Here is a 27223-nt window from a genome sequence, read left to right on the forward strand (position 1 = left end):
TTGATAACTCTTATTCTCTGCTTTTCTGTGTTGTACTGGTGTCTTTCCACTGTGCAGAAAGGAGTGAAGATAATTTGTAAGGTGGGAGCCTTCCTGGTTCTTATCAAGGTTCTGCTTCTTATCAAGGCTCTCCCAGTGAGGCTTACTGCTTCAAGGGAAACAGGATCCTTTTATTGCATGTGTCGGTGTGAGCTGAAATTCCCCCCCCACCGACAATAACCAGGCTAGCCCAGTCTGGAAGCAAATGAAAAGCTGTATTTACAAGCAGAGTCTAAAATCTACAATGAAATGCAATGAATATGTACAAATATACAAAATTCACAACATTCACAAATATATACAATCAACAGAAAAAGCACAACCGATCTCCCTTTGCTTCCCCCCAAGGGGACCCTCCCAAAGGGGCCTCCCTCTCCCAGGAGCTTCCCCCCCAGACCCCCCTGGACAGAGAAGCAGAGTTAGTTAAGCAGAAAGCTGTTAACTTAGCTGCCAAGGTCAGTGTGTTATCTTCAGCCAGAAGAGAAGAAGAAACAGCAGCCAGACAGCTCAGCAACTGCCCCCACTGCCGAACGCAGAATGTGCAGAATGCCTACTTTGTTTTGGGTAATAGTTCTTAAACATTTCTATCTGTCCAATGGAAGTGTTTAGAACAATCGTTATTTTGCTTTCTTACACCCAATAGTGACTTATTTACATTCTTTCACTTTCTCTGTTTTGAACTTTGCAAGGAAAAATTAAAAAGACAGTTTCAAACCACCACATTGCAGGATTGTCCTTGTAAATACCTTGTAGTGGAAGCAAGCCAGACCTGCTCTCCTTCCTGTTCTCTGCAGCCTCATTTCCAAAAGGCTTGCAATGCCTTGATGCATCATCCAGCTAATGATGGAGTGAACAGCTCCTCTGGGGCTCTTGCATGAGCAGAGGCAGTGTTACGTGTTTAACCATCTGCTGCTGGAAGCATCTTGAGGAATAACAACAGGATATTGGGAAAACAAGTGACAGGAAGTTTGATCCTCAACTAAAGCTTGAAACATCAAGGCCTAAACCTTCCAAGTAGCAGGCTGACTTTTGATACTGTGGTTGGTGTGACATCCCAGCAGGTGATGGAGGCATGCCTAGGAGCTCCAATCCCTGCCTCAGCAGGTAGCACACAGGAGCATCAGGTCTCACAAGGTTAACTGTCCATGTTTTGAGTTCCTGAACTGACAACTAGAAATGAATGTCATCAAAGACATCTGGAAAGGACTGAACCTTAATGGTTTGGGGTGTGGTTTTGGTATGAAGGAATTAAACGACCACCAGATGGGGCTAAATATTTACAGAATTTACAGATCAGTGGAGAAGCCTCCTGGAGGACTCAGCAGTTACCTTACAGGCTCATAGAAAGTTAAAGAGTGCTGAGCATTTTGTTTATTTTACTACCTGCAGAAAACTGTAAAGCTGTAGAAACTCCCTTTAGGAAAGAGCTGCTGTTTAGAATATCTATTAATTAAAAATAAGCATAGTTTCCATTTTCTAAAGACTCCTAGGTATATATAAAATGCGGCTCTATTATTTATGGAATCAGTACAAGCTGTTTAATTTTATGCTGTTAAAAACCACAGCCTGGTATTATAGTGAAAATTCTCCTGTAGATGAAGATAGTTTTAAGGTTCTAATTTTTGCATTTGAAGTTCATGTGCATGCATGTTTGAGTGTGGCCATTTCAGCGTTGTGCTCATGTAAGGGGTCCTGGAAGTTTTACATATTGAAAGCAATGTTTTTTTGCACTTACTTTCCCTTCTGTGTAGTTCTTACAAAATTGAAACATATAAACAAACTTAGACAGCAAGAAAAGTGTTGCCTGAGAGGATCTTTGCTTGACTAGGCACAGTTTGGGTTTTACAACAGTTCTTACACAGAGGGCACAGACCTATGAGCAGAAAAAGTAAATGCATGGAGAATGAGTTCTCTAGTTCTCTTGAGTCCTTCTTCAGGTGCACTAATCTTTAATCTTTAATGTCTGTCTGTTCTGTGGCTGCCATTAAATACTACCCCAGGCCCAAGCTCTCACGGTTGTAAAGCATACCAGCTGTAACACTGCACGATAGTTGATAGATGATGTGTTGCTTCGTTGCCTTGCAACCAAGTGTGTGTTTTGTTTTGTTTTGTTTTAATTCTTTGCTGTGGTTGTGGTTTCCTAAGTCCTGGAAGTAGGTAATAGGTATTCCCTCAAATGGTTATTTGCTGGTTTGGCAACTTTATTACTTGGTTGAAACAAAGTTTTCCTTTGTCCTGACTCTCAGGCACCTTAGCATTCTCCAAGCTGCCCATTCTTTCCATGCAGGTTTTCCAGAGCCTGCACTGTTCCTGGTCAATGGAAACTTTTGGAATATAGAGGCAGTATCATTTGAAGCTTAGATGTTTTGGAGTTCTTTGTACTGGCAGCAGCCACTACAAGGAAGCTGTCAGCCCCATGGCTGTTCCCTGTGCAAGCTGGGTGATCCATTCACAAAGGTCTTGTGCTGTTTGGGCAAGCTTGGTCTTAGAATCCTAGAATGACTCAGGTTGGAAGAGACCTCAGAGATCATCTGCTCCAATTTCCTCACCGTGGGCAGGGACACCTCAACTAGACTCAGCTACTCAAGGCCTCATCCAACCTGAACTTGAACACCTCTGGGGAGGAGGCATCCACAACCTCCCTGGGCAGCCTGTTCCAGAGTCTCACCACCCTCCTACTGAAGAACTTCCTGAGATCCAGTCTAACCCTGCTCTCCCTCAGCTTCAAACCATTCCCCATTTGACCGGTGTCTGGACACCCTTATGAAAAGTCCCTCTGCAGCCTTCCTGTAGGATCCCTTCAGCTGTTGGAAGCCAGCTCTAAGGTCCCCCTGGAGTCTTCTCTTTAAATTATGGGCACCAAGAAACGAGGGAAATCTGTGTGTGTAGTTTACATTATTCACCTCTTCACAAACCTTCCACCACCATGTAACTGATAGCTGACTTGCTAGCATCAAAACTGGTAACTCCTTAAGAGTTTGGGACAGACAGCATGGTTCATCATGGCACTATCAAAACCTGTTCTTGCATTACTGTGAGCTCCTGCAGACAGGATGCAAAAGCCTGATTTGAGCATTAACGCCTTTGACCTTATGAGTACCTCACAGAAGAAAAGCCTGAGAGTTATTCTTCTGTTTTACTGATCTGAAGACCAGTTCAGCATCACAGATACCTGGGACTTGTGCAAACTGTTGTTGTTCAGAGTTGTGGTTTAGTCTCAGTTCCATAATGGAAGGTCTTCTCTCTTCACAGGTACGTGCCATGGAACTACCATGAACCCCAGCCGGACGTGTATGATTTTTCTGGTGACAGGGATCTGGAGTATTTCCTGCAGCTTGCTAATGACACTGGTTTGCTGGTTATCCTCAGAGCTGGACCTTACATCTGTGCAGAGTGGGACATGGTACAGCCTTTTGTAACAGTTACCTCATTTCTAGGGTAACTGCAAAGCAAAATGTTTTTGTCTTGAAGTAGGCAAAAATACCTGATGTAACCTTGGAGTAGACTCTTGGTTTAGTGTATTAAAATCCATGCATCCTAAGTGGCTTCTTGCTATGCAAGGTTACTTTTGTATTTGTTTTTTTTCACTGGGAATTATTGCTTGCTTGTAGAAAATCAATCTTCAGGCTAAATTCTTCTTGCATTTCCTAAACATGGTCACTGAAGTGATCCCTTTCTTCTCCCAGGGAGGTCTTCCTGCATGGCTGCTGGAGAAGAAATCTATTGTTCTCAGGTCTTCTGATTCAGGTAGAGACATCAAAAAAGACTGGCAAAAATACACTTTAGGCCATTACTAGATAATTCATATTTCAGTTTCAGTTACCCTGTGATTAACATCTTCAGTGCTTTTGCTGTAGAAGTATGCATTCAAGAACTGTATAGAAAGAACAAAGCAAGGTAGAAAGTTTATGAGGTTTCATGAAGTTTCATGAAAAAGGCCAGGCTGGATGTGGCTCTGAGCAACCTGTGTGTGGTGTCCCTGCCCATGACAGGGGGGTTGGAACTGGATGAACCTCGAGGTCCCTTCCAACCCTAACAGTTCTATGAAAATTCATGTCAAGGGAGAAATCATTGTTGCCATTGAAGGAAAAAACAGGTGGCAAGTCAGCTTTCAGTTTTGCAGTAGCCAACTGGCCACTCATCATGGGTATCCTTCCTGGCTGGTCAGTATGTTTTTGTCATTTCAGAAATAGTTACAGCATTCTTAAATATCAGGGCCAATGGTATCCTGGGCTGCATCGAGGAAAGTGTGCCCAGCAGGTCTAGGGATGTTCTCTGCCCCCCCTACTCTGCCCTGGTGAGACCACACCTGGAATATTGTGTCCAGTTTTGGGCTCCCCAATTCAAGAGACAGGGATCTACTTGAGAGGGTCAAGGCAGAACTATGAGGATGATGAAGGGACTTGAACATCTCTCCTATGAAGAAAGACTGAAAGCCCTGGGGCTGTTTAGTCTAGAGAAGAGAAGGCTGAGAGGGGATTTGATCAATGTCTATCAATATCTGAGGGGTGGGTGTCAAGATGAAGGTGCCAGGCTTTTTTTGGTGGTTCCCAGTGATAGGACAAAGAACAAGATAAAATACAGAAGGTTCCACCTTAACACGAGGAGACACTTCTTTATGGTGAGGGTGATGGAGCCCTGAAACAGGCTGCCCAGAGAGGTTGTGGAGTCTCCTTCTCTGGAGACTTTCCAAACCTGCCTGGATGTGTTCCTGTGAGACCTGCTCTGGCTGATCCTGCTTTGGCAGGAGGATTGGACTCAATCTCTGGAGGTCCCTTTCAACCCTTAACATTCTATGATTCTTATGTGCTGCCTGATACTGGACCAGACATGGAGGGATGAGATGAGACAGGAGATCAACCTGATTACTGGAGTGTGTGTTAGGGGACAGACATGTATCCTGTCTGACTTCTTTCTTACTGTGGGACAAATTACCTGTTTGAAAAAGTAGTACATGTAGCAACATTTCAATTTGTTTTCCTGCTGAAATGTCTTAGAACAACTTGTGTGAGAGAGATTGAAGCCTCTCTAATGGTTTTCACAGTTTGTCAGTATTTAAATGTTTTACTTGATAGCAAACTCCTGGAAGCTGACATTTGGGGGACAATTTGTGAGAGCTCATCAGTTCATTAAATGCTGTTCTGTTATACTTTACATATTTAGGTAAAATCACAGAATCCACCAGGTTGGAAGAGACCTCAAAATCATCAAGTCCAACCACTCACCCAATCTATCCCTATGTAATTAAAAACAACATTAAGAGGCAAGGAAGTTGTGAAAGATTGATGTTTTGTGTATCACAGATTACCTGGCAGCAGTAGAAAAATGGATGGGTGTCCTTTTGCCAAAGATGAGGCCTCACCTCTATGAAAATGGAGGTCCAGTCATCATGGTGCAGGTAATTTCCTTCAAATCAAACAAACCCAAGCAGCACAGATGCTTACATTTTTCTTGCAGACACTCCATGGGTGTTGCACAGCTGTGTCAAAGATGTTCCTTAACAGTTTCAGGGAGCTGAAGGGTTTTGATGAAATCCCTTATCCCTTTGAACCTAATGCATTGTTTCCAAACCCGAGAGCACTCATCTATCAGACTTGTTCCCCTTGACTGTAGAATGCAATAGAGGAAAGTTGTGGAGCTTTTTAGAGCTGAGTTACATGCCAGTGTTCACATAAAGCCAAAATACATTACAGTTGCTCTGACAGACAATAGGGGAATAAAGATACCTGCAGATAAAGGCAAAACCTTTATGGGGTCAGCTTAAAACTTGTGACAAAAGCAGCCTCAAATGTAGGCTTTTTAGTTCTTGTCACCTAACTTAACTGTAACTGTTTCAGGACACAATGTTGTGCATTCATGGCTAGCAGCTTCTCTCTTAAACTCCTTCTAGATGCGTATTGCAAATTTGTTCCATATTCTTACTATTTGACCATAAGAGAAGCTGTGTTTTAATTTTTTTTAAAACTCCCTGATTGTCAAAGAATAGAGGAGACCTTTGCCCATGGCTACTGTTCTTGACCAATGTCTGTTGTCTATGGAGCAAAAGCATCAGGCCAAGTTATCCCTTGGCAAAAATAAGATGCTTACAGCAGGAATAACCTTCAGGTCTATGTGGCTTTGGATCTGAGGCTGGAAAGTCCATCCCTGTGGGAAAGGGGCAAGATTCATACCTCTCAGGTTGTCCTTCAGTCCTTTAAGTCCTTTGAGTACTTTGCTATTCATGTGAGCCCTTGTTTCTGAAAGTCTACCTTTGCTGCATGTTCTAGCCTGTTCTATGATTTTATTATTCTGCTTGAGAGGTGGGGTCAGCTCTGCATGTTTATTAGAGACTGTTTTGATGACTGTTGCTAAGTAGTAAGAGTAGAGAGTTTTATGTGGAGGATGATTTTGTAGGAGAATGACTTATCTCCCACAAGTGGGAGGAAGGAGTGCCTGGAAGTGTTGTCTTCTCTTACTCCTTGGGTCTGGAGTAAAACTGGCATTTCAGCATTACCATCAAAAGAAGAGGGGAGTTGGGTTTGAGCTTTACATTTCTGGTATCTGATATAGACTGAAATTGGTGACTGCTTTACTTCTGTGCAGGTAGAGAATGAGTATGGAAGCTACTTTGCTTGTGACTACGACTATCTGCGTTTCCTTCTGAAGCTCTTCCGCCAGCATCTTGGGGATGAGGTGGTGCTCTTCACAACTGATGGTGCAAGCCAGTTTCACTTGAGATGTGGTGCTCTTCAGGGTCTTTATGCAACAGTGGACTTTGCCCCAGGTTGGAGACTGCTGTTTGTTACCAAAAAAACCCAAAATTGGTTGTGTGTTTTTGTGGCAGGACATAGTGACTTGACTGCTTGACAAACCTGTCTGCTTTGTTTAAATAGCATTTAGCAGGCATTTGGTGAACTCTTGAATCTACTACAACTGCCCACAAGTACCCAGTTAGAAAGTCAAAATCACTTCCTTTGCATCATGAAATCAAGAATAAACAATTTATACTGCTCTTAGTACATACCTCCTAAATTTTAGCAGTAATAGTTGGCAGTGATTCCATTGATTTATTATTTTATATAAGTTTTTGGTTGTTTGATTCGACCTTTGTTGGTGTGGGTTTTGGTGGTTTGTTGGGGATTTTTTGTTTGTTTGGTTGGTTGGTTTCAGGGGTTTTTTTTTTGTTTGTTTGTTTCTTTCTTTCTTTTTTATTAATGTCCTCTGTCCCAGAATCAGCCTTCATGATCCATTTCTTTGTAAGCCAGTAGTGACTGGAAAAAAATATGGCTGCTGAAGGTCAGTATTAGAAATGTGCACACTGCCACAATTTGCTGTAATGCAGGCCTGCCATAGTGTGTTGAGAAAGTGCCCTTTTGATAGGAGAGTTAGTGATGTAAATGTTCATATGCTGCACAGGCTTGGCAAAATAGGCTTGAGCACAAGAAACAAACTCCAAGATCTTGCCATGGTTTTTCATGCGAGCTCTGTTGTACATTCTTCTCTCTACAATCAAGGATGTGTACTTAGCAAGAATCTGTTTTCTTGTAAGAAGATTGAAATTTTCAACTCCCTTATGTGTATATGGAGCAATTCTGATCCATCTCAGATTTTTTGGGTGCCAGGATGCAATTCCTGAGAAGAAAAAGAGTTTTCAGGAAAAGTATCTCAAGAGCAAGGACGTACATGCATGTATATCTATTTTAAGTAAGTTGTGCAACTTAAACACTGGAATCCAAAGTATTGATTCCTGTGTTTTCTGAAGTAACTTTCTTGCCTAGATTTTTGCCTGGTGTTGGAGAAGATCCCAGTAAAGTGAAGGACTGGAGAAGTCATGGATGTAGCAACTCAGTTGTTTTTTTTTGTCTGTGCTTATAGGTGGCAACGTCACAGCAGCATTCTTAGCTCAAAGGAGCAGTGAACCCACAGGGCCTTTGGTATGTCTTTTCACTTACATTTCTTGTGTTGGTCCTAATCTTGCAGTAGTTAATAAGAGAGGAGCTGACAACAGTGTTTGCAGGACCTGCTTACAAGGACATCGTTTCCAAGTCAGTCAGAAAAACTGAACTGAGAGAGGAGTGTGTGTTTGTCAAATCCACATCAACTGCTGCTCTGCAAATACTATTTTATTCTCAAAAGGCATCGATTTTACTTCAGTATTTTTTTCCTGGCTAAGGCAAATGTTTACAGAACAGCAGAAGCAGTGGCTATGATTAGATGAGTTGGTGAAGTATGTGTGTGGGTGGCAGTTAAAAGGAAAATTAAAAGGGCAGAAGTTGCTTCCTGTTTTCAGCTACCCTAGAGGTTTTACACAAGCTATAATGGGATGTGAGATCACTGGAAGCCATTTGACAAGAGAGAAGACCCACTGAGGGTACAGGGTTACACAATTTGAATATTGGAAAGACTTCTTTTTCATGACATATAATCTATGTATGCTATTGTGCAGAGAACTTATTGGTTCCAGCTTTTATGTGAATGCCAAGCATCTGAAACAGAATCACAGAACATTAGAGGTTGGAAGGGGCCTCCAGAGATTGAGTCCAAACCCCCTGCCAAAGCAGGATCACCCAGGGTAGTCAACATGTTCATGTGGGCAGGTTTCAGGGAAATCCATGCTCATTGGTACTTAAGCAGTTATTTTCTGATATGAAGATGCTTAGGGGACTTGAGCATCTCCCCTGTGAAGAGAGACTGAGAGCCCTGGGGGTGTTTAGTGTGGAGAAGGCTGAGAGGGATCTGATCAATGTCTATCAATAGCTGAGGGGTGGGTGTCAAGTGGAGGGGGCCAGGCTCTTTTTGGTGGTGTGCAGTAATAAGACAAGAAACAACAGGTTCAAGCTTGATTGTAGAAGATTTCACCTCACCATGAGGAGAAACTTCTTTCCAGTGAGGGTGACAGAGCCCTGGAACAGGCTGCCCAGGGGGGTTGTGGAGTCTCCTTCTCTGGAGACTTTCCAAACTCACCTGGATGCATTCTTGTGCAGACTGCCTTAAGTGATCCTGCTTTGGCAGGGGGGTTGGACCTGATGATCTCTTGAGGTCCCTTCCAACCTCTAAGGTACTGTGATACTGTGAAATTATCGAAACAGTCTTTTAATTTCTTTGACCAGTAATCTGCTGAAAAGTTCTGACTTGGTGTAGGCTTTGCTGTATTTATAGCAGCCTAGAAATGGCTCAAATGAGTCAAGGTATCTTTTTTTTCCTTCCCTCTTGTGGTTAGTAATCTTAAATCACATTGAATTCTGTTCTTGTTCCCTCTTTATGTTTTTCCTTCCTCTTTTGCACTTCCTGCTTTCAGGTTAACTCCGAGTTCTACACTGGGTGGTTGGATCACTGGGGGCACCGTCACTCTGTTGTGCCTACACAAACCATAGCTAAAACACTCAATGAGATCCTGGCACGTGGTGCTAATGTTAACCTGTAAGTATCTGTTCAGTAGGGGGTTATCTGGGAGGGGATTTTTATTTTGCCCAATTCGGCAAAACCTGATTTTTAAAATGGATTGGCTTTCTTTCCTTTTTAGGTACATGTTTATAGGTGGAACTAACTTTGCCTATTGGAATGGTAAGAAATTATTTAATTTAATTTGTATTGCTGATGTAGGGGAGCTGTTTGTGAATGTAGACAGCAATGTATTCTGTGAAAGAATGAAAGCTGTGCCTGAGAATCAGAGAGGGGTTTGAGTTGGAAAAGACCTACAAAGGTCATCTAGTCCAACCCCCCTGCAGTCAGCAGGGACATCCTTCACTTGATCAGGTTGCTCAGAGCCCTGTTGAGCCTGACTTTGAATATCTCCAGGGATGGGGCCTCAACCACCTCCCCGGGCAACCTGTTGCAGTGCTCCACCACCCTCATGGTGCAGACTTGTCCCTAACATCCAATCTCAATCTGCTCTTCTCTCATTTCTAACCATTGTCCCTCATCCTATCCCCGTAGGCCTCTGCAAACAGTCCCTCTGCAGCCTTCTTGTAGCCCCCTTCAGGTACTGGCAGGCTGCTATTAGGTCTCCCTGGAGCCTTTTCTTCTCCAGGCTGAACAACCCCAGCTCCCTCACCCTGTCCTTGTAGCAGGGGTGCTTCAGCCCCCTGATTGTTTCTGAGGCCCTTCTCTGGCCCTGCTCCACCAGGTCCATGTCCTTCCTGTGTTGAGGGCTCCAGAGCTGGATGCAGTATTCCAGCTGAGGTCTCACCTGAGCAGAGGGGCAGAATCCCCTCTCTCCATCTGCAGGCCACACTGGTTTGATGCAGACCAGGATGCCATTGGCCTTCTGATCTGCAGGCTCACGTTCAGCTTCTCTTCCACCAACACCCCGAAGTCCTTTCCTACAGATGGCTGCACTAGCAGTTCACTGTCTGCTGCCAGCATGTTGTAGCAAACACAGATGGTATTTATCTTTGCAAAAGCTACTTTTGCTTCACTGAGTCCTGTGAAACAGTTAAAACATGGATACATTTGGTTCTCCTCGGAATATTGCCGGAGGTGGTCTGACAGGGCAGTGTGAGCTCAGAAGGATGTTGTCCTCCACCGACAATATTTTTCTATTCCAAATCAAAACGCCTACACTGAATCTAGAAATGTAGTAGTCCTGGCTGTGGTTGGAGAGGATTCTGAAGTTGATAGCTTTGGAAGAGAGCCACCTGTTGCACTTTTTGCATTGCTGATGTTTTTGTTTTGCTCTTCTCTCCTCCTTCAGGTGCTAATATGCCCTACCTGCCACAGCCCACTAGCTATGACTATGATGCTCCTCTGAGCGAAGCAGGGGATCTAACAGAGAAGTACTTTGCCCTGAGGGAAGTCATTGGTATGGTGAGTGTCCCAGGGACAGAAACAGCCCTGCTGTGCTGCAAACTCTCTCACTCTTCTCTTGGTATAAGTTACTTCTGAATTTACTGTTTTCTGCAGGTAAGGGAAGTGAAGCAGGGCAAGGCTGTTAGGCCAAGCTAACTGCTTGCTGTTACAATGATGTTGCCCTTCTTGCCCCACGGCTCACTCCTTTCTTTCAAACACAGGCGTACAGGTGCAGGTCTGTGTCCCAAGCTTCATGCTTTGGTTTTGGGCCTTTCCAAATGAACACAACTTGGTTTTGTGATGCCACAAACTGTGGCTAGTGAAAATGCACAGTATCTCCACAGACTGGAAATTGAAGTGAAACATGGAACCTGTGTCTGAGTTTGGAATATTGGAGCATTGGAGACTGTTTGAATGAGGCTTGAAAACAGTTTCCATAGAGATCCCAAGGCTCAGGCTGGTACTTGCTGTCCTGTTCATGCCAGCCACGTTCCTGTTCACTAGAAGGTACATTTTTGATGAGAGTGGATCTCCCAAAAGTGCATTACACCTCATCTAGGGTTGAGTGAGGCTTTGTAGCCATACCTGTGAAAGTCCTGCTGTGGATCATTTTCTTCAATTTCTCCATTATCCTTAAGCTTTCCATTCATGGAATAATTTTGATAGCCTCTCAAGGAGAATATATTGCACCCATACAGCTTTTCTCACCAGAGAAATTCCCAAAATTGTTTTCTTCAAGGCAAGCTCCTTATCTGAATTATAAGGAGTGCTCTGATGCAGTAAGAGAGCCTTGATAAGATCTCAAGCGTTCAGTATGACCTAAGGTGTTTTGGGTCATGGTACTGCTGGGTTTGGTGTGGTTTGTTTGTCTCACCTCCTGTATCCGTAGGATCTCAGTGAAGTTTTCCTGTCTCTGCTATGGGTTCTAAACTGGTAACAGCTTTGTCTACTCAGTTGCAGTTTGAGGTGGAGCTGCTGAAAAAAGGTTACATTGCCTCTAGCTAATGACCACCTTCAAGGTGTTAGTTGTGCTGCAAGGCTGACACATTATAATATTCCTTTACTGTTACTTGCAGTAATAAATGTAATAAAGAAGAAGGGTTTCAGTCTACAGCTTCTTTCAATTGCTCACAGCATTCTCTGAATTTTACTATTTGGGCTGAAATCTTCTACTTTTGACTTCTTTCGTAGGGTGGATGCAGTTGTTTTTTTACTTCAATCCTACATACCTTATTATTTTCAAAGGCAGAGAGGAAAAAAATGAACTTGTTACTGGAAATATAAATCAGATTTTCCTCAGTCTGTAGTTGAAACTTAACAGGAGAACATTGGGATTTATGCTGATGTGGTCTGATGGAAAAAAAAAGTAAAATTGACAAACAAGACAAAAAGCAACCAACCAAAACCCCAAACAAAACAATAAAACCTTGTCTTGGTGCAGTTGTGAGATTTCAAGTATGAATTTTATGTGTAAGCCCAGCAAATCATGCCTTGTGCTGAAACTTTAAAGCTGAAATCAAAGTAAAATCTCTTCAGAAAAAAGACCTTTCAGACCCTCACTACGTTTGTTTCAAAAGAACCCCAGGAGCTACCCAAGTAAGCGCCCAGAAGTCACTGAATATGCAGATTAAGACTTCATGAAGGCAGTCATTTGTGTGTATTAAAATGTAGGCTTAGGTGTCTTCAGCACATCTGATCTGCAGAAGTGTTTGCTCTGTAATGTGCACACAGGGCTGTGTTCAGGAAATGAAAGAACAGATGGGAAGAGTGGACATTGCAGTAGATGAATAATGACAGGACAGGGAGAAGGAGATGATGGCCAGGAGAAAAGAAGGCTGTAGGCTCAGAATGGAGGGGGCTAGGGTGTGGGGCAGAAAGCCACTGCCTATGCTTGCCCCTCCTGAAATACATCCAAGAAGTGGTGGACATTTTTCACTCCTCTCTGCTGATCTCAGGTGGCTCTTCACAGAGATAGAAGGCAAGAAGTAAACAGAGATCTTCTGACAGAGTGCTTCCTTGTTGTGTATCCTTATGATTGGGCAGTTTGGAGCAGGACCAGTGGGAAGCTAATGATGGGAGCTCAGGAGTTCATGGAGCTGTGGAGGAGGTTGTGGTGTCAATGTCTGCTTCTCACCCAAACTAGCCCAGTGATGGTTAGCAGGTGATGGTGGAGCACAGTAACACTGAAAGGAAAGGCACGAGAGGCTAAAAGCAGCCTTCCAATATCTGAAGGGGGCTTGCAAGAAAGTTGGAGAAGAACTGTTTACAAAGGGCTGTAGGGATAGGACAAGAGGCAATGATTTGAAATTAGAAGAGTAGATTTAGATTTGATTTAGGAGCAAGTTCTGTACCACGAGGGTAGTGGAACACTGCAACAGGTTACCCAGAGAGGTAGTTGAAGCTCCGTCCCTGGATATATTCAAAGTGAGGCTCAACAGGGCTCTGGGCAACCTGATCTAGTGGAGGATGTCCCTGCTGATTGTAGGGAGTTTGGACTAGATGACCTTTGGAGGTCCTTTCCAACCCAAACCATTCTAATAATTCCCATAGGGAAGTACTGGTAAGGAAGAGTCAGGTAGAAATACTGCCCTACAGCCTTGGAAAGGTTAACTCAAGTTCTGTGAACTGGTGGTAACCAATGCAGAAGGGCTCTAGAAGACAGTAATGCAAACTCGTGCCACAGGAGGGCTCCAAGGACACTGTGAACCCTTGGCAGCTCATGTAGTCACTACACTGTCTGCCATAACCTCTAGCTGAGGAGTTATTTAAAGTTCTTCACCATATGTGATCAAGTCAGACTTTTCTGAAAGCCTCCTCCACCTCAGACTGGACACAGCTGCAATCCTTTAGCACAGGGAGATCATCTACTTTTAGCCATAGTTCCAAAGTAGAAAATGAGAATTCACTTAAAGCATGTTTGTGTTTAAGCTTCATAGGTTTGCTCTTTCCTTCTTTCCTGTCTAGTACAAGGAGTTACCAGAAGGCCTTATCCCTCCAACAACACCCAAGTTTGCATATGGGAAGCTTCGCTTGCAGAAGGTAAATGAACATGTGGAATATGCTGTGGATCTTTCTGAAATGCTGCAGGTTTGTTTCTGGATTAAAAAATATAATGCTTCTGAGGATGTCCTGGCAGTCTCTAGATTCCACACCAAATAAAGAGGAAACCATGGAAAGAAAATTTTCAGGTAGGAGTGAGCAGAGCTTGGGAGTTGGGAATGATCTCCAGAGGTCCCTTCCAACCCCTAACATCCTGTGATCCTGTGAATCATGCCCAACATGGAAAAGAGGAAAGTGTTATCTGGAGAGAAGAAGAATGTTTACAATATGGAGCATATGCCTGAAGTTTATCTAACCTGAAATGAATACATTATTAACACATCAGAAACGTAGTTGTGTAAGATAACTCAGGGAATTGTTTTGGTGGGAAAAAACATCTAAGATCATCAAGTCCAACCATCAACCTCGTGGTGATTCGTAGTCATAGAATGGTTCAGCTTGAAAGGGAGTTTGGAGATCATCTACTCCAAGTCCCCTGCCATGGGCAGAGACACCTCTCAACTAGACTCAGCTGCTCAAGGTCTCATCCGACCTGGCCTTTGACACCCCCATTGAGGAGGCAGCCACAACCTCCCTTGGCAGCCTGTTTCAGAGTCTCACTACCCTGGTACTCAGGAACATCTACCTAAGATCCAGTCTAACCCGACACTCCCTCAGCTTAAAACCATTCCCCTTTTTCCTGTCTCTAGACACCCTCATGAAAAGTCCCTGTCCAGCTCTCCTGCAGAATCCCTTCAGCTATTGGAAGGCAGCTCTATGGTCCCCCTGGAGTCTTCTCTTCTCCAGGCTGAACACCCCCAGCTCCCTCAGCCTCTCCTCATAGCAGAGGTGCTCCAGCCCTTGGCTCCATCTTTGTGGCCTCCCCTGGACTCACTCCAGCAGCTCTGTGTCCTTCTCGTGCTGGGGACACCAGAACTGGAGGCAGTATTGGAGGTGGGGTCTCAGTAGAGCAGAGTCAAGGGGCAGAATCCCCTCTCCTGCCCTGCTGGCCACACTCCTCTGGATGCAGCCCAGCACACAGCTGCCTTCTGGGCTGCATGAGGGCACTGCCAGCTCCTGGTGAGCTTCTCATCAATCAGTGCACCCAAGGCTCTATCTTCAGCTGTTTGGAGGTGGAGGATTACTGCTGTTGGTGTCCTGAGTGCTGTAACTCCTCCTGCTTTGATTTTGTGCTCTGAATGTGGCAGCTGCTGTTGCAATCAGCAGTGCATCTGATCTGTTATGCACTGCAGCTGAAGCAGTGCAGACTTTGCTAGAGATAAGGCTTTGTAGACTGTTTCAAGTCATCCCACTCAAGTGGTGGGTGGGCAGAAATACTTTTTTTGGAGGAAAGCAATTCACCAGCAAAGCTGAAACATATCTATGTCGTTTTCAATGTCCTTTGAGTATCTTCAGAGCTTTTAGTGCAGGGGCTGCCCTGTGAGGTTTCACTGAACTGGTTTTATTTGGTGGTTATTAATTACATATCCTTATCAGTACACCCACCACTCCTGCTAGCAGAGATTGCCAGCATTTGATAGCCTAGCAATCAGATTGTGACTCTCCCATCTTCTCGTGGTTCATGGCTCTCAGATAGGGCTGTCAAGTTTCACTACAACAATGAACTTTTGTGCCTTCAAGAAATGAATGCTGCAGGAGGCCAAAGTCAGACACCTGGCTTACAAAGGAGAAGCCAAATGACTCAAGTTGCTGAAATACTGCAGCTTTACCCCTGCCATCATACTGGGAGCCTTGTTCCTGCACCTTCTCACCTTCTACAATTCCTGCCTTTGTGGGGAGGAGGTATTTCACTCTCCACTCAGCAGTTTTAGGAATCCAGATGGCACGTTTCAGTTGCTAGGTGTGAGGTTGCTGTCATTGCCTGTACAGGCACTGCTGTCTGCACTGAAAGCCTCCAGGATTGTTTTCTGGGAAGAAGGCTGCTTTTTGCTCTGTGAACCCACTGATGAACCTTAAAGCAGCAGTTTATTACTCTGCAGGACAGGACAGGTCTCACATCACAGAGTTTGCACAGTCCCAGCCAAAGCCACCCTTCCAACTCCATGGGGCCTTCTAGCTCCTGCTGGGACCAGGTCCAGTGCACCTTGTGTGGTTTCTAAAATCATTTAAGACTAAATAGGGTGAATTCATCTTTGATAACTCATGATGGAACTAAATTCTATCCCTTTTTAGCCCAGAATGATTCCAAGGTAACTCAGTGGAAATCAGTGGCATTTTTCTCTAGATTGTAAGTAAAATTGAGCAAAACTGAGCTAACGTGTTTATAGAACTGAACTCTGGGTCAGTCCTCATTAAATAATAAAGGGGCACTTTTATTTGTATGAATGCATAACAAGTTTAGAAGATCTGGGTTTTTAATCATGGTTCCACATGGGCATGTTTCTTTCAGGGTTCATCAGTTCTCTGTACTGTATTCTAGTATTAATGTGCCTGTAAGGATAGTGTCAAGCCTATTTTATATATTTATTTATTTATTTATTTATTTATTTATTTATTTATTTCTGGACAGCTGGCTAAGTGGCCAGATATGCAAACTGTTATATTATGGGCTGAAATTTACTGACCTTCCTGTATCTGCTTTTTCTGTGCTGCAGGTAGGCACAATGGTGGAGGTTCTTCACCAGTTGTCACCTAGTGGACCAGTGAAAAGCACTTATCCATTAACCTTTGTTCAGCTAAAGCAGGTGAGGATGCCTTCAGTAGGCCTTTGCAGTAGTTTTGTGAAGTTTATTTGACCAGCCCTCTGTGATGTTATTCTTATATCCAGTGTTTTGCACCTTATCTGAGCACAGAAGAAATAGTATACAAAGGTGTCCAGGATTTTTGCATTGGAGACCTTCCTGTGTTCTGCAGTGCTCCTGTTTTGTGCCTGAGACTCTCCTCTTTCCATTTCTATGCTATCCAGGCTTACACCTTTATCTCTGTCTTCTCTGAAGTGTTGATTTTCAGGTTCTTCAGAGACTTTTAAATCTTTTTCTTTTCTATTAATTTTCCCTAATCTGTTTTTGCTTCTCCTCTCCCCGCCTCCTGTCAGAGTGAGCACAGTGGCTGAGGCGGTCCCATGCTCGCCAATATTCCCTCTTTGTCAGTCTCTGCATCACTTTGCCTGTCAGTTTTGGTGCCTTTCTGTGCCTTCCCTCAACAGTGAAAGATCTTTGATCACTTGCTGCTGAGGGACTCTGCCTTGATCAGTTCCATGTCGAATCCAGCAGAGACTGGAGCATGGGTGCTGCTTGCCTGCAGCTGAAATAAAGTGCTCAGAGAATGTGATGCTGATTGTAGCTGGGGGAGAGACAAGGAGAGGGCAGTTCCACAGATGCTTGGGATGTGGTATTAGTCAAGTAGGGGCTCAAAGCTCAAATTTTTCCTTTCTAAACCCGTAAGAGAGAAGCAGCAGGTAGTATGTTATGGCTGGAGGTAATTTTGTGGGGGATTTGTTTTCCTCATCCTTTGGCTTTTCTACCTTTAGCACCCTTGAGAGAAGGAGGCAGCCAGCAGAGCTTCTTGCAGGTTTCAATTGTTTTTCCCCATCCCTTGCCTTCCCCTTTTCTGGGCACCTTCTTGCAAATCTAAGAATGCCAGCACAATGGAAATGATTTGCTCTCCCTTCTTCCTGCCAGGGTTATGTTCTAATCCAAGAATAGAAGGTAAATGGGTTTGTGGCCACTGAGTGGAAGAGCTGCTGTATTTTTTGACTTGTACTGCGTTTGTGCCTCGCTTTGTGATGAGAACTAATGACTCTGACTTTTTTACCATTTGCTTTCCCCGTGGGAATGTTAGGGGGAAATAGTCTGAGATCTGCCTGATGTAAAGCAGGTAGTTTGACAACCAGCTAATATTCACTTGATGAATGTGTCCATTTACAGGCACTTGCAAGTTTATTACTGAAAGTCAGTTTAGAAAGGGGGTTTGCAGCTATCTTTAATGAGGAAATAATAGTGTAGGTTGTTAGCTGCTTGGGTTTTGTTGAGGAAATAGCTTCCTAGCCAAGACCCTTATCTTTGAAAGTTACGTAAATGTGCCCATGAAACACTGAAAAATGGAAACTCTGTGGAATTTATACCCCTTGCTTAAAGGTCAGAGCGAACTCTAATCTGAAGCTGCTATCTGTGGCAGATGCTATCTGCAGTGAATGAAAGTTTATGCTTCAGTCTGAGCATGTAGGCAGGAATGTGGGACCTGAACTGAAGCTACTGAATTATTGGACTCATTAACCTCTTTGGGATTGTTTTGTTGTTTTTTTTTTTTCTTTTTCTGTTCTTTTCCTAGTACTTTGGGTTTGTCCTGTACAGAACTGCACTTCCTAAGAACTGCACGGAGCCAACGCAGCTCTCCTCACAGTCAAATGGAGTTCATGACCGTGCCTACGTCTCCGTGGATGGGGTAATGGATGGATGTCTGCCATGAGTGACCTTCACATAAAGCATGCCTACAGGCTGCCTTCTTTGAATGCTTTCTCCACCTTACCAAAACAACTTTGTTAGATAATCTTATGTCATTAGAGAAGGCTCCAAGGGAGAAGTAATAACGACCTTCTAGTACCTGAAGGGGGCCTGCAAGAAGGATGGAGACTGTTTCCAAAGGCTTGCAGTGACAGGGTGAGGGGCAATGGCTTCAAACTAGAGAAGAGCAGCTTTAGATTGGATGTTAGGAGCAAGTTCTGCACCATGAGGTTGGTGAAACATTGTAACGGGTTCCCAGGGGGGTGGTTGAGGCCCCATCCTTGGAGATACTCAAGGTCAGGCTTGACAGGGCTCTGGGCAGCCTGATCTAGTGGAGGATGTCCCTGCTGACTGTAGGGGGGTTGGACTGGATGACCTCTGGAGGTCCCTTCCAACTCAAACCATTCTGTGAGTCTGTAAGTAAGGAAGCATACAGCTGATTTGTACTAAAGGCACATGTATTTCAGAAAACATGACTTAGCAGTTCCTTGTAAGGAAAATTTATTTCCCTTTTTGAGATATTTGGATGTTGATACAGATTCATGACTTCTGTGGAAAGCCTAGAAGTGTTTATTTTCAGGTTTATTCAATACATTAAAGATATATATGATTGGTGGTTTCCTACACTGTTTCCATAGATTTATTGCTTTACATTTTGATTATTCTTTTTTTCCCCCTATTTTGCTTATTGTACAGGATACAATTGTGACCCTTCTTCCTTTAACAGGCTTTTGTTCCTGTTTAATGAGAAGTAATACCAATTCACACACTTTGATAGCTGTTTTTTTTAGTTAATCTTTGGCCTGTGCTGACTCTCATCATCTTGGTGTCCATGTCAAACTGCTCTTTCCTTATGTTGTGAAAATGGGAATAAGTAAAACTAAATATTGATGTGACTTTAACTGGAAGAGGAAACAGCTTTTAATCACAGATAGTTACAGAATATTTTCAGTCCCTAGGCTAAATTTGAGGACTGGCTTTTCATCAACCAGGTGAATCACAGTGTGCTAGGATTCTAAGAGCTGAGTGAGTTGAACTCAGCTAAGGAAAGAGATGGTGTCAGACAGTTGCTGCCTAGGAGCACTTCTATCTGTTGTACTGAGATGTGAATATTGGGATGGCAGCTTTTTGTCTATGTGTTGGCTTGAATGCAAGAGCAGGAAAAGAAAATATCTGTCTGGGGTATTTTTATGCATTGTTCTGTCTTTTTTTCTTTCATGCAAGTTGAAGAGTGAATATCAGGGTTTTGTTAGTTTTCAATGGTTGTTCATAGAATGGTTTGGAGTTACTGTTTTCTTCCTCTTGGTGTAATTCATATAGGTTCCTCAAGGTGTTCTTGAAAGGGATAAATCACTTAGGATAAATATAACTGGGAAGGCTGGAGCAAATCTGGACATCCTGGTAGAGAATATGGGCCGAGTCAACTTTGGTAAATACAATAATGACTTCAAGGTAGGTAAAATCAGTTGAGTTACTGGATTGTGGTGGCTTTTCCTATTTTCCACACATTAAAAAGAAAGTAGTGGGTGGTAACGAGCAGAAAGATCAAGATTTACATAGCTGTGACTTTACCTCAAAATGTAACTGCTCACTAGTTTTCATTTGACTTTTTCCAGACACCAAAATCAATGTGGAATTAAAAACTGACAGACTTTGTTGTTGGCCTTGGGTTTGTTGGTTCACTTATGTTGTCATGCAGAAGACTGTCACCCACAAAATTTTCAGACTGAGTTGAACCTGTAGCTGATGTTTAAAAAGGTGCAAAGCTGTTGGGATAACATCAAAAAATGGGTTGGAAATTGGTCTAGATCTTGGCTGTACTTGAGGGCTGGTGAATGCTGGTGGTGTATTTGTGTGTGTATGTGTACATAGATACAGCTATGCCTTTTCTGTCTCCCTCCGTGCCCCATTATGTTAGTCAGCAGTGCACCCTTGCAGTATTTTCAGTGTAGCCATTGAAGGCTGTCTTGTGAGCACTTTACCATGCAAAATGGCCACTTCAGATTTGGACTAATCAGGTGTTGGAGATAATTATCAGAAAGCTTCTGAATGCTTTTGGGTCTATGCTACACTTTGGGATCATCAGCTCCCTGCATGAGTGTCTGTGGTGGGTTGACCTTTCTCCATCAACAGAAGAGGAGGAGAAAATAGAAGGAAGGGTTTGTAGGTCAAGATAAGGACAAGGAGATGACTCACCAATGACTGTCATGGCAAACTGTTCATGCTGCCTTTTCCAGGTACCTTGCCTTTATCTGAGTGTGAGAGGGCAGCTGGTTCCCCAGTGTTTTGCCTTCACCTTGAGGCAGCAAAAATGTTGCATTCTTTCTTTAATAACAAGCCAGGTGATAAGGAAACCTAGGTGCTTAGTGCTAAATTTAGGTAACTGGATAGAAGGGTAAAGATTGAATTAGGGAGGTGCTCAGTGTTGGCTGTGGTTGGGCTGAAATTCACACTTGCCAGGGTTGCAGCCTTTTAAGGGCTTAGTGAAAACAAGTTTGGTAGACAGATGCATTGTGAGAACCCTCTACAAGCAGGATCCTTCCAAATACAAAAGGCAGCCTCTCTCAGGTAGCTTTGGAAGATGTGTTCCTTCCTCCCAGACAATCTCTTCCTCACACTCTGCTTTGTGTTGGTTTTGAAGAGTAGGGATAATTATACCTTGGACTTCAGATATTTTGTACTTTAAAAAATAACTTCATGGGAAGGGGTTCCTGCCTTGTGCAGCCTCACATTTTGAAGCAAATAAGGATGTTATTCTAGGTTCTGTTTAGCTGGTGTTTTATTGTTTGTTTGTTTGTTTGTTTGGGTTTTTTTTGAGCTTGAAATGGAACTAAGCATCTAGCTTTTGAGAAGAAATCTTAACTGAATTTTGGATTTAAAACATCCTGCCAATCTAGGTTTTGTTGTTGAAGGATACAAGGAAGAGTATGATTTCTGTGTTGGTTTTTCTGTGTTTTTTCACATGCTGGTTGCCACCTCTACCCTTGTTTTAACCTGGAAAATGTGTATCTGTATCTGGACTATTGCATAGACTACTTCTGCAATCCAAATTAGTAGCCATTTAACCTCATTTTAAACAACCACACCATTCATGGTGTCTAAAGATGGCCTTAGGGAGACAGGTTAGAAAGTTTGGGCTCATGTTGTGTTCTGGGCAACTTCTTGGAAGTCAGCTTTCTAAAACAGGACTGGTAAATAGCTTTGCATTACTTCAACTGATTGCTAGAAAGAGTAAAGTCTGGGCTGTATAAAAGAAAGTTTTGCCACTTAACTGTGCAGGTATTTTATTTAGATGCAACAAGAAGAAGTTCCTATTCTATAAAGTGGGCATATAAGTAAGGGTAGAGAAAACCAATTAGTGCTCCTGCTGAGGCTTGTGAAGTCAGTGCAATGCTCCTTAGACAAGACAAACACCTGATGCACTATCAGCCCTCCAAGCTGGAGATGTGGTTTTGCTTGTTCCTGTTTGCCATGTGGTGTTTGCAAGAGAACTGAAGCTGCACTGAAAAGCAACTTCTGTGCAGGGTCTGTTCAAGCAGCTCTGTGGATGTAAGAGCAGTGGTTTGAAAGCCTGCAGCTGAAATAAAGTGCTCAGAGAATGTGATGCTGGCTGTAGCTGGGGGAGGGAGGTGAAGAGGGCAGTTCCACAGATGCTTGGGATGTGGTATTAGTCATGTAGGGGCTCAAAGCTCAAATTTTTCCTTTTTAAACCCTTAAGAGAGAAGCTGCAGGTACTGTGTTATGGCTGGAGGTAATTTTGTGGGGGATTTTCTTTCCTTATCCTTTGGCTTTTCCACCTTTAGCACCTGTGAGAGAAGGAGGCAGCCAGCAGAGCTTCTTAGAAGGTTTCAGTTGTTTTTCCCCATCCCTTGCCTTCCCCTTTTCTGGGCACCTTCTTGCAAATCTAATAATGCCAGCACAGTGAAAATGATTTGTGAGAAAATGGTTTGCTCTCCCTGCACTGCACTGAAACAACACTTCACAAACAATTAACTGTAACACAGTGAAGAGAGGAGTGCAGGGGTAACCTGATGTTCCTTTCATTCTTAAAATCATGACCTTACCTTGCTTTTGCATGCACTGTGTGAGTAGCCTGGTGTGCTGCACAGGAGGTTCTGTAGAAGTGAAACAAAGACTCCATGGGCTTGAAGCTGACTGTAAGCTTCAAGTGTTTCCCTGAACCGGGGTCATGGCACATGTGCCTTGGCTTTGTGATACTGTCTGTTATCTGCAGAAGGTTGATAGGAAGTGAATGCTGCTTTCTCTGCTATTGTGCAGGTTAATGCCTTGGGTCAGTGACTCAGTGGTACCAAACCTCAGAGTTAGGCTTTGTAATGTTTTTCCTGCTTTTTTTATTAGCGGACTCCTCGAGTCCATGGTAAAGCAAAAGAGGAATTGGCACAGTTATGAGGGAAAAGGTTAGGGAAACCCAACTGGGGCATCAGTGAAAGCTCATATCTTTGAAGAGGAACAGATCTTTCACAGACAATAAATGAAACCCTTTGTTCTCAAGCAAAGCTTACAGTTTGGTGGAGGGCAGGTGTTTTTTCATGCACAGATTGGCAGCTGTTGCAAGCACTTCAATTTGTTTTTTGTTCCTGGCTTTAGTTGCAGCCCAGTATCTTCAACAACATGACCATAATTGTGTTATTTTGGGTTTGTTTTTATGCTTCTCCTAGGGGCTAGTTTCCAATTTAACTCTTGATGAAGATGTACTTGTCGAATGGGAAATCTACCCTCTAGACATTGATGGAGCAGTAAAGCGTGACATGAATGGCAACCGTGATCAACTGAAGAGATCTGTTGACCAGCAACTGAGTTATGAAGCACCTACTTTTTATACTGGTACACTTGCAATTCCTGAAGGAATTCCAGACTTACCTCAAGACACCTATGTCAAGTTTCCTGGCTGGACAAAGGTAAAACTTTTTGCTGTAGAAATTTGAAGTCAACTCAAAGCTACTGAAAGGTCTCTGGAAGTTCATCTCGCTTGGATGGGTAGAAGTTAGTTGTAGCAGTGAGGTGCCTCTGTTTTCTCTTCCCCCTCTACTCTGCCCTAGTGAAGCCCCACATGGAATATTGCATCCAGGTCTGGGCTCCCCAGTTCAAGAGGGACAGGGATCTACTTGAGAGAGTTCAATAGAGGGCTACAAGGATGATGCAGGGACTGGAGCACTGCTTGTAAGAAGAGGCTGAGAGGCCTGGGGCTGTTTAGTCTGGAAGACTGAGAGGGGATCTGATCAATGTCTGTAAATATCTGAAGGCTGGGTGTCAGGAAGGAGGGGACAGCCCCTGCTCACTTGTCTCCTGTGATAGATCAAGGAGCAATGGATGTTAACTGAGGCAGAGGAGGTTCCACCTCAACATGAGGAGGATTTTTTTCACTGTGGGGGTTGCAGAACACTGGAACAGGCTCCCCAGAGAGGCTGTGGAGTCTCCTTCTCTGGAGACTTTCAAGACCCATCTGAGTGTGTTCCTGTGTGACCTGTGCTGGATTCTATGTCCCTGCTCTAGCAGCAGGGCTGGACCCAAAGGTTTCCAGAGGTCCCTTCCAACCCCTGACATCCTGTGATCCTGTAAACAACTAGGAAATGGATTCCTTGTTTTAAGTAAATCTGGAGATAAAGCATTGAGAAAAGAGAAACATATTCAAAAGATTCATGGTATTGGTGTAGAAGGCAGAGCATCACAAAAGCCCACAGTGAGACAGATCAGCTGTCAGGCTATTTAGAAATCTTGCATTTAGTTGTGGGCCAATGTGGGCACTGAAGTGTCACTGCTCTTGGAGGCCTAAGTATTTCAGTGCAGGCTTCAGGGAAGCTCTTGTGATAGTGTTAGGTAGCAAAATTATTCCTTTTTGAAATAATTAGTGCAGGAAAAAAATAGAGCAGGAAGAGGAGTTGCTGGTGATTTGTCCACAGTATTGTAGTGGCTAAAGCACTACCCCGTAGGCAGAAGACTGCAACTCGTTGCAGGCATTTGGTGTTGCTGGCACTGAGTTAGGCTGAGGAAGTCTGACTTGGTCCCTGATCCCTTGTCTGTGTGCATCTCATACACAGTCACTGAATAAAATCCAAAAATAGTTCTTGGCTTACCTGACTCAAGGAAGCACAATGTCCTTAAGTCTCTGTGCCCCTGAGTGTGTGCTTAGATTCAGCAGGCTTCAACAGAGGAGAGGATTTGGAGTCAGGACTGTTCTTGATTTCTGTGGAATCATGAGTTGCTGACCCTGCTGAAGGAAAACTTATTATTGAAGATAGAAATCCCTTCTCATTCATTATGTCTAGAGCATGTTTGTAGTGTGTGTAGTATCATGATTTACTACTTCAGAGCATACAAATTCCTCTTTAGAAACTGCAGTGTGAGTTAGGACAGTCTGCAATTGAGAAATGAAGTGCTTAGCTTTACTGGAAATTAAAAAAAAAAAAAGAGTGACAACCAGAGAGTGATTAAGATCAGAAAGAGGAGACTTGTCTGATCATACCTCCTGCACCAGGACTCGAATGCAGTTGATTCTTACAGTAAACTGCTTCCTACAGAGCTGCAGAGGTAGGCTGCAGTCTAGTGGGGAGCCTGATTCATCTGACGGCTGGGGAGGCTGCATTAGTGCCATGTTTTCTTCTAAAACTACTGTAGAACCCAAGGAGTGAGCTTCACTAACTAGCTCTTCCCTTGACTTTTATAAAACAGCAAAACCAAACCACAAAGCAAGATAAAGTTAATTGAATAAACTTTGAGGTCAAAGTGTATTTGCACCTTGTTGGAACGGTGCAAGATAGGATCTTAGAGCACGGAAATGAACACAGAGCTGAAATAACTCACCTGCCTTTGCAAATCTACCAACTCCTTCAAACATTTCCACTGCAGGCTTCAGACCATTTGTTTTCAGAAATACCTGGAAAAGAGAAAGACAGGAAAACACCTTTGAAACAGCTTGGGAAGCCATACTCAATATATTACAGCTGTGCTGCTGGAAATCCTTTAGAAGCGTTGTTCTGATTTCAGCAGTCCTAGACAAGTTTAGAAGTCACCAAGTGGAGTGAAGAGTCTCCTTTGCACTGATTCAGACTTTTTTCATCAATGCCATGAGTTATTTAGTTGTCCTCTATACTCTTTTCATCAGTGTGCATCAATGCCATGAGTTACTTAGTTGTCCTCCATGTTCAGGTTACCAAAGACCAAAGCGAGAGAGAAAACACAAATGCAGATACCTGTGACACGTTTGTGTCACTTTCTCTCTATTCTGTGGTGCATAAATGACTGTTTACAAGATTTTTCTTTGTCCCCTTGCCCAATTTTGGTTTATCTTTTGAGCTTAAGGTGTTTGTCATGTTAGCAGAGTGTGCTGAACTAGGAGTTCTAGCTACCTCCACTATGAAAAAGTAATTGAAAGAGTTTGTGTGCCCAGTTAATCACAAGGGTTTTAATGGTTGTAGGGAACTACAACAGGAGACAGCACTGTCTTGCAGTGTGAATTCACAAGTTCTTGTGTTACCACAAGTCCAACAGGCATCTGAATTCCAAATGTCTACACAAGCTGGGTCTTTTTCTCACAGTCATGCCATGGGGAGGGACTGCCAAGGTAGTGTAGTCTTGTATTTGTACAGAGAGCTACAACAGAGTTAGAAAATGCTTTTTGTGAGCTTTTTGGTGTTGTTTTTTTTCTTTTTTGCTTTTAACAATCAGCTTCAAGCAAATACAGTTCTCAGGTTTCATTTGGCCTTAAACTTGGTGCAAAATTCAGTTCCAGGAATCTGCAATGCTGTTTTCTTAACTGTTGTCATATTTGCAATTCCTGCAAGGGGGAATGGTTTGAAGCTGAGGGAGAGCAAGGTTAGACTGGATCTTAGGAAGAAGTTCTTCAGTAGGAGGGTGGTGAGACTCTGGAATAGGCTGCCCAGGGAGCTTGAAGTTGTGTTGAAGGCCAGGTTGGATGAGGCCTTGAGCAGCAGAGTCTGGTTGAGAGGTGTCCTTGCCCGTGGTGGGGAGGTTAGAGTAGATGATCTCTGAGGTCCCTTCCAACCTGAGCCATTCTATGATTTACCACTCTCTATTTAAATATTAATGATGTCTTGAATTCATCAGGGAATTTAGATTATTTTGCCTGACATTAGCATTTTCTTGAATATATTTTCTCGAACATATTTTCTATCTTTGTGTTGTATCAAACTGAAAGGTGGAAGCAATTTGGTTGTGATTTGAAGAGCATTATGCTTAAAGCTATTCCATCCCTTGGTGTCTGTCAAATGATTAAAAATGTTTTTTCTCTTACCAGGGGCAAATTTGGATCAATGGCTTCAATCTTGGTCGCTACTGGCCAGCTCGTGGCCCTCAGCTGACCCTTTTTGTTCCAGGGAATATCCTGGTTTCTTCCATGCCAAACAACGTAACAGTGTTGGAGCTGGAGCGTTCTCCTTGCAGCACCCAGGAGTGTGAGATAGAGTTTGTGGATGTGCCTAATATCAATGCAACCACACAGTATGGCAGCTGTGCCCCTCAGCCCTTTGTTAGAGACACGTGGCTGAATCCTTTATAATAACTGGAAGATTTCCTTGTCTTCTCCCCCATTTGATTCCCCTTCCCTCACCCCCCCACCCCCATTCTGAGGACTTCTTGTTAATCAGTAAGTTGCTTAAGTGAGGCAGCTTTTAAAATTCTTCAGAGACCTTTGTTTTTATTGTTGGTTTTTGTTTTGTGTTTTGTTTTTCTCATGTTCCAGAGTTAAATACTGAAATTCTCTAGAAAAATAAAAGCTGTAGCTTACAACTTGTCTTGGACTGTGGTATTGAACTCAACTGGAAGGTAGCTTTTCCATCAGTTTAGTAAAAACTGTCCTTGTAGGCTGCTGACATTACAGTAAGCACTTTTATTTACCATGTTTTCCAACTGGAGGGGAGCCTATAAAAGGGGTGCAC

General features: G+C 43.3%; 1 protein-coding gene across 1 annotated transcript in view; it reads left to right on the top strand.

Annotated features, from left to right (window-relative positions):
• The window catches only part of GLB1 (galactosidase beta 1), a 30201-nt gene extending 3357 nt beyond the window's left edge, over window positions 1–26844 (top strand). The window contains exons 3-16 of the mRNA XM_054385114.1: window positions 3292–3442; window positions 3726–3786; window positions 5343–5437; window positions 6622–6802; window positions 7894–7952; window positions 9317–9438; window positions 9542–9582; window positions 10712–10824; window positions 13771–13845; window positions 16461–16550; window positions 18136–18249; window positions 19629–19760; window positions 22988–23227; window positions 26584–26844. Coding sequence (XP_054241089.1) covers window positions 3292–3442; window positions 3726–3786; window positions 5343–5437; window positions 6622–6802; window positions 7894–7952; window positions 9317–9438; window positions 9542–9582; window positions 10712–10824; window positions 13771–13845; window positions 16461–16550; window positions 18136–18249; window positions 19629–19760; window positions 22988–23227; window positions 26584–26844 — 1735 coding nt within the window. The remainder of the gene's footprint in view (window positions 1–3291; window positions 3443–3725; window positions 3787–5342; window positions 5438–6621; window positions 6803–7893; window positions 7953–9316; window positions 9439–9541; window positions 9583–10711; window positions 10825–13770; window positions 13846–16460; window positions 16551–18135; window positions 18250–19628; window positions 19761–22987; window positions 23228–26583) is intronic.
• The last annotated feature ends 379 nt before the right edge of the window (window positions 26845–27223 follow it).

Source organism: Indicator indicator, chromosome 11 (assembly GCF_027791375.1).
Source record: "Indicator indicator isolate 239-I01 chromosome 11, UM_Iind_1.1, whole genome shotgun sequence".
NCBI classification, from domain to species: domain Eukaryota; kingdom Metazoa; phylum Chordata; class Aves; order Piciformes; family Indicatoridae; genus Indicator; species Indicator indicator.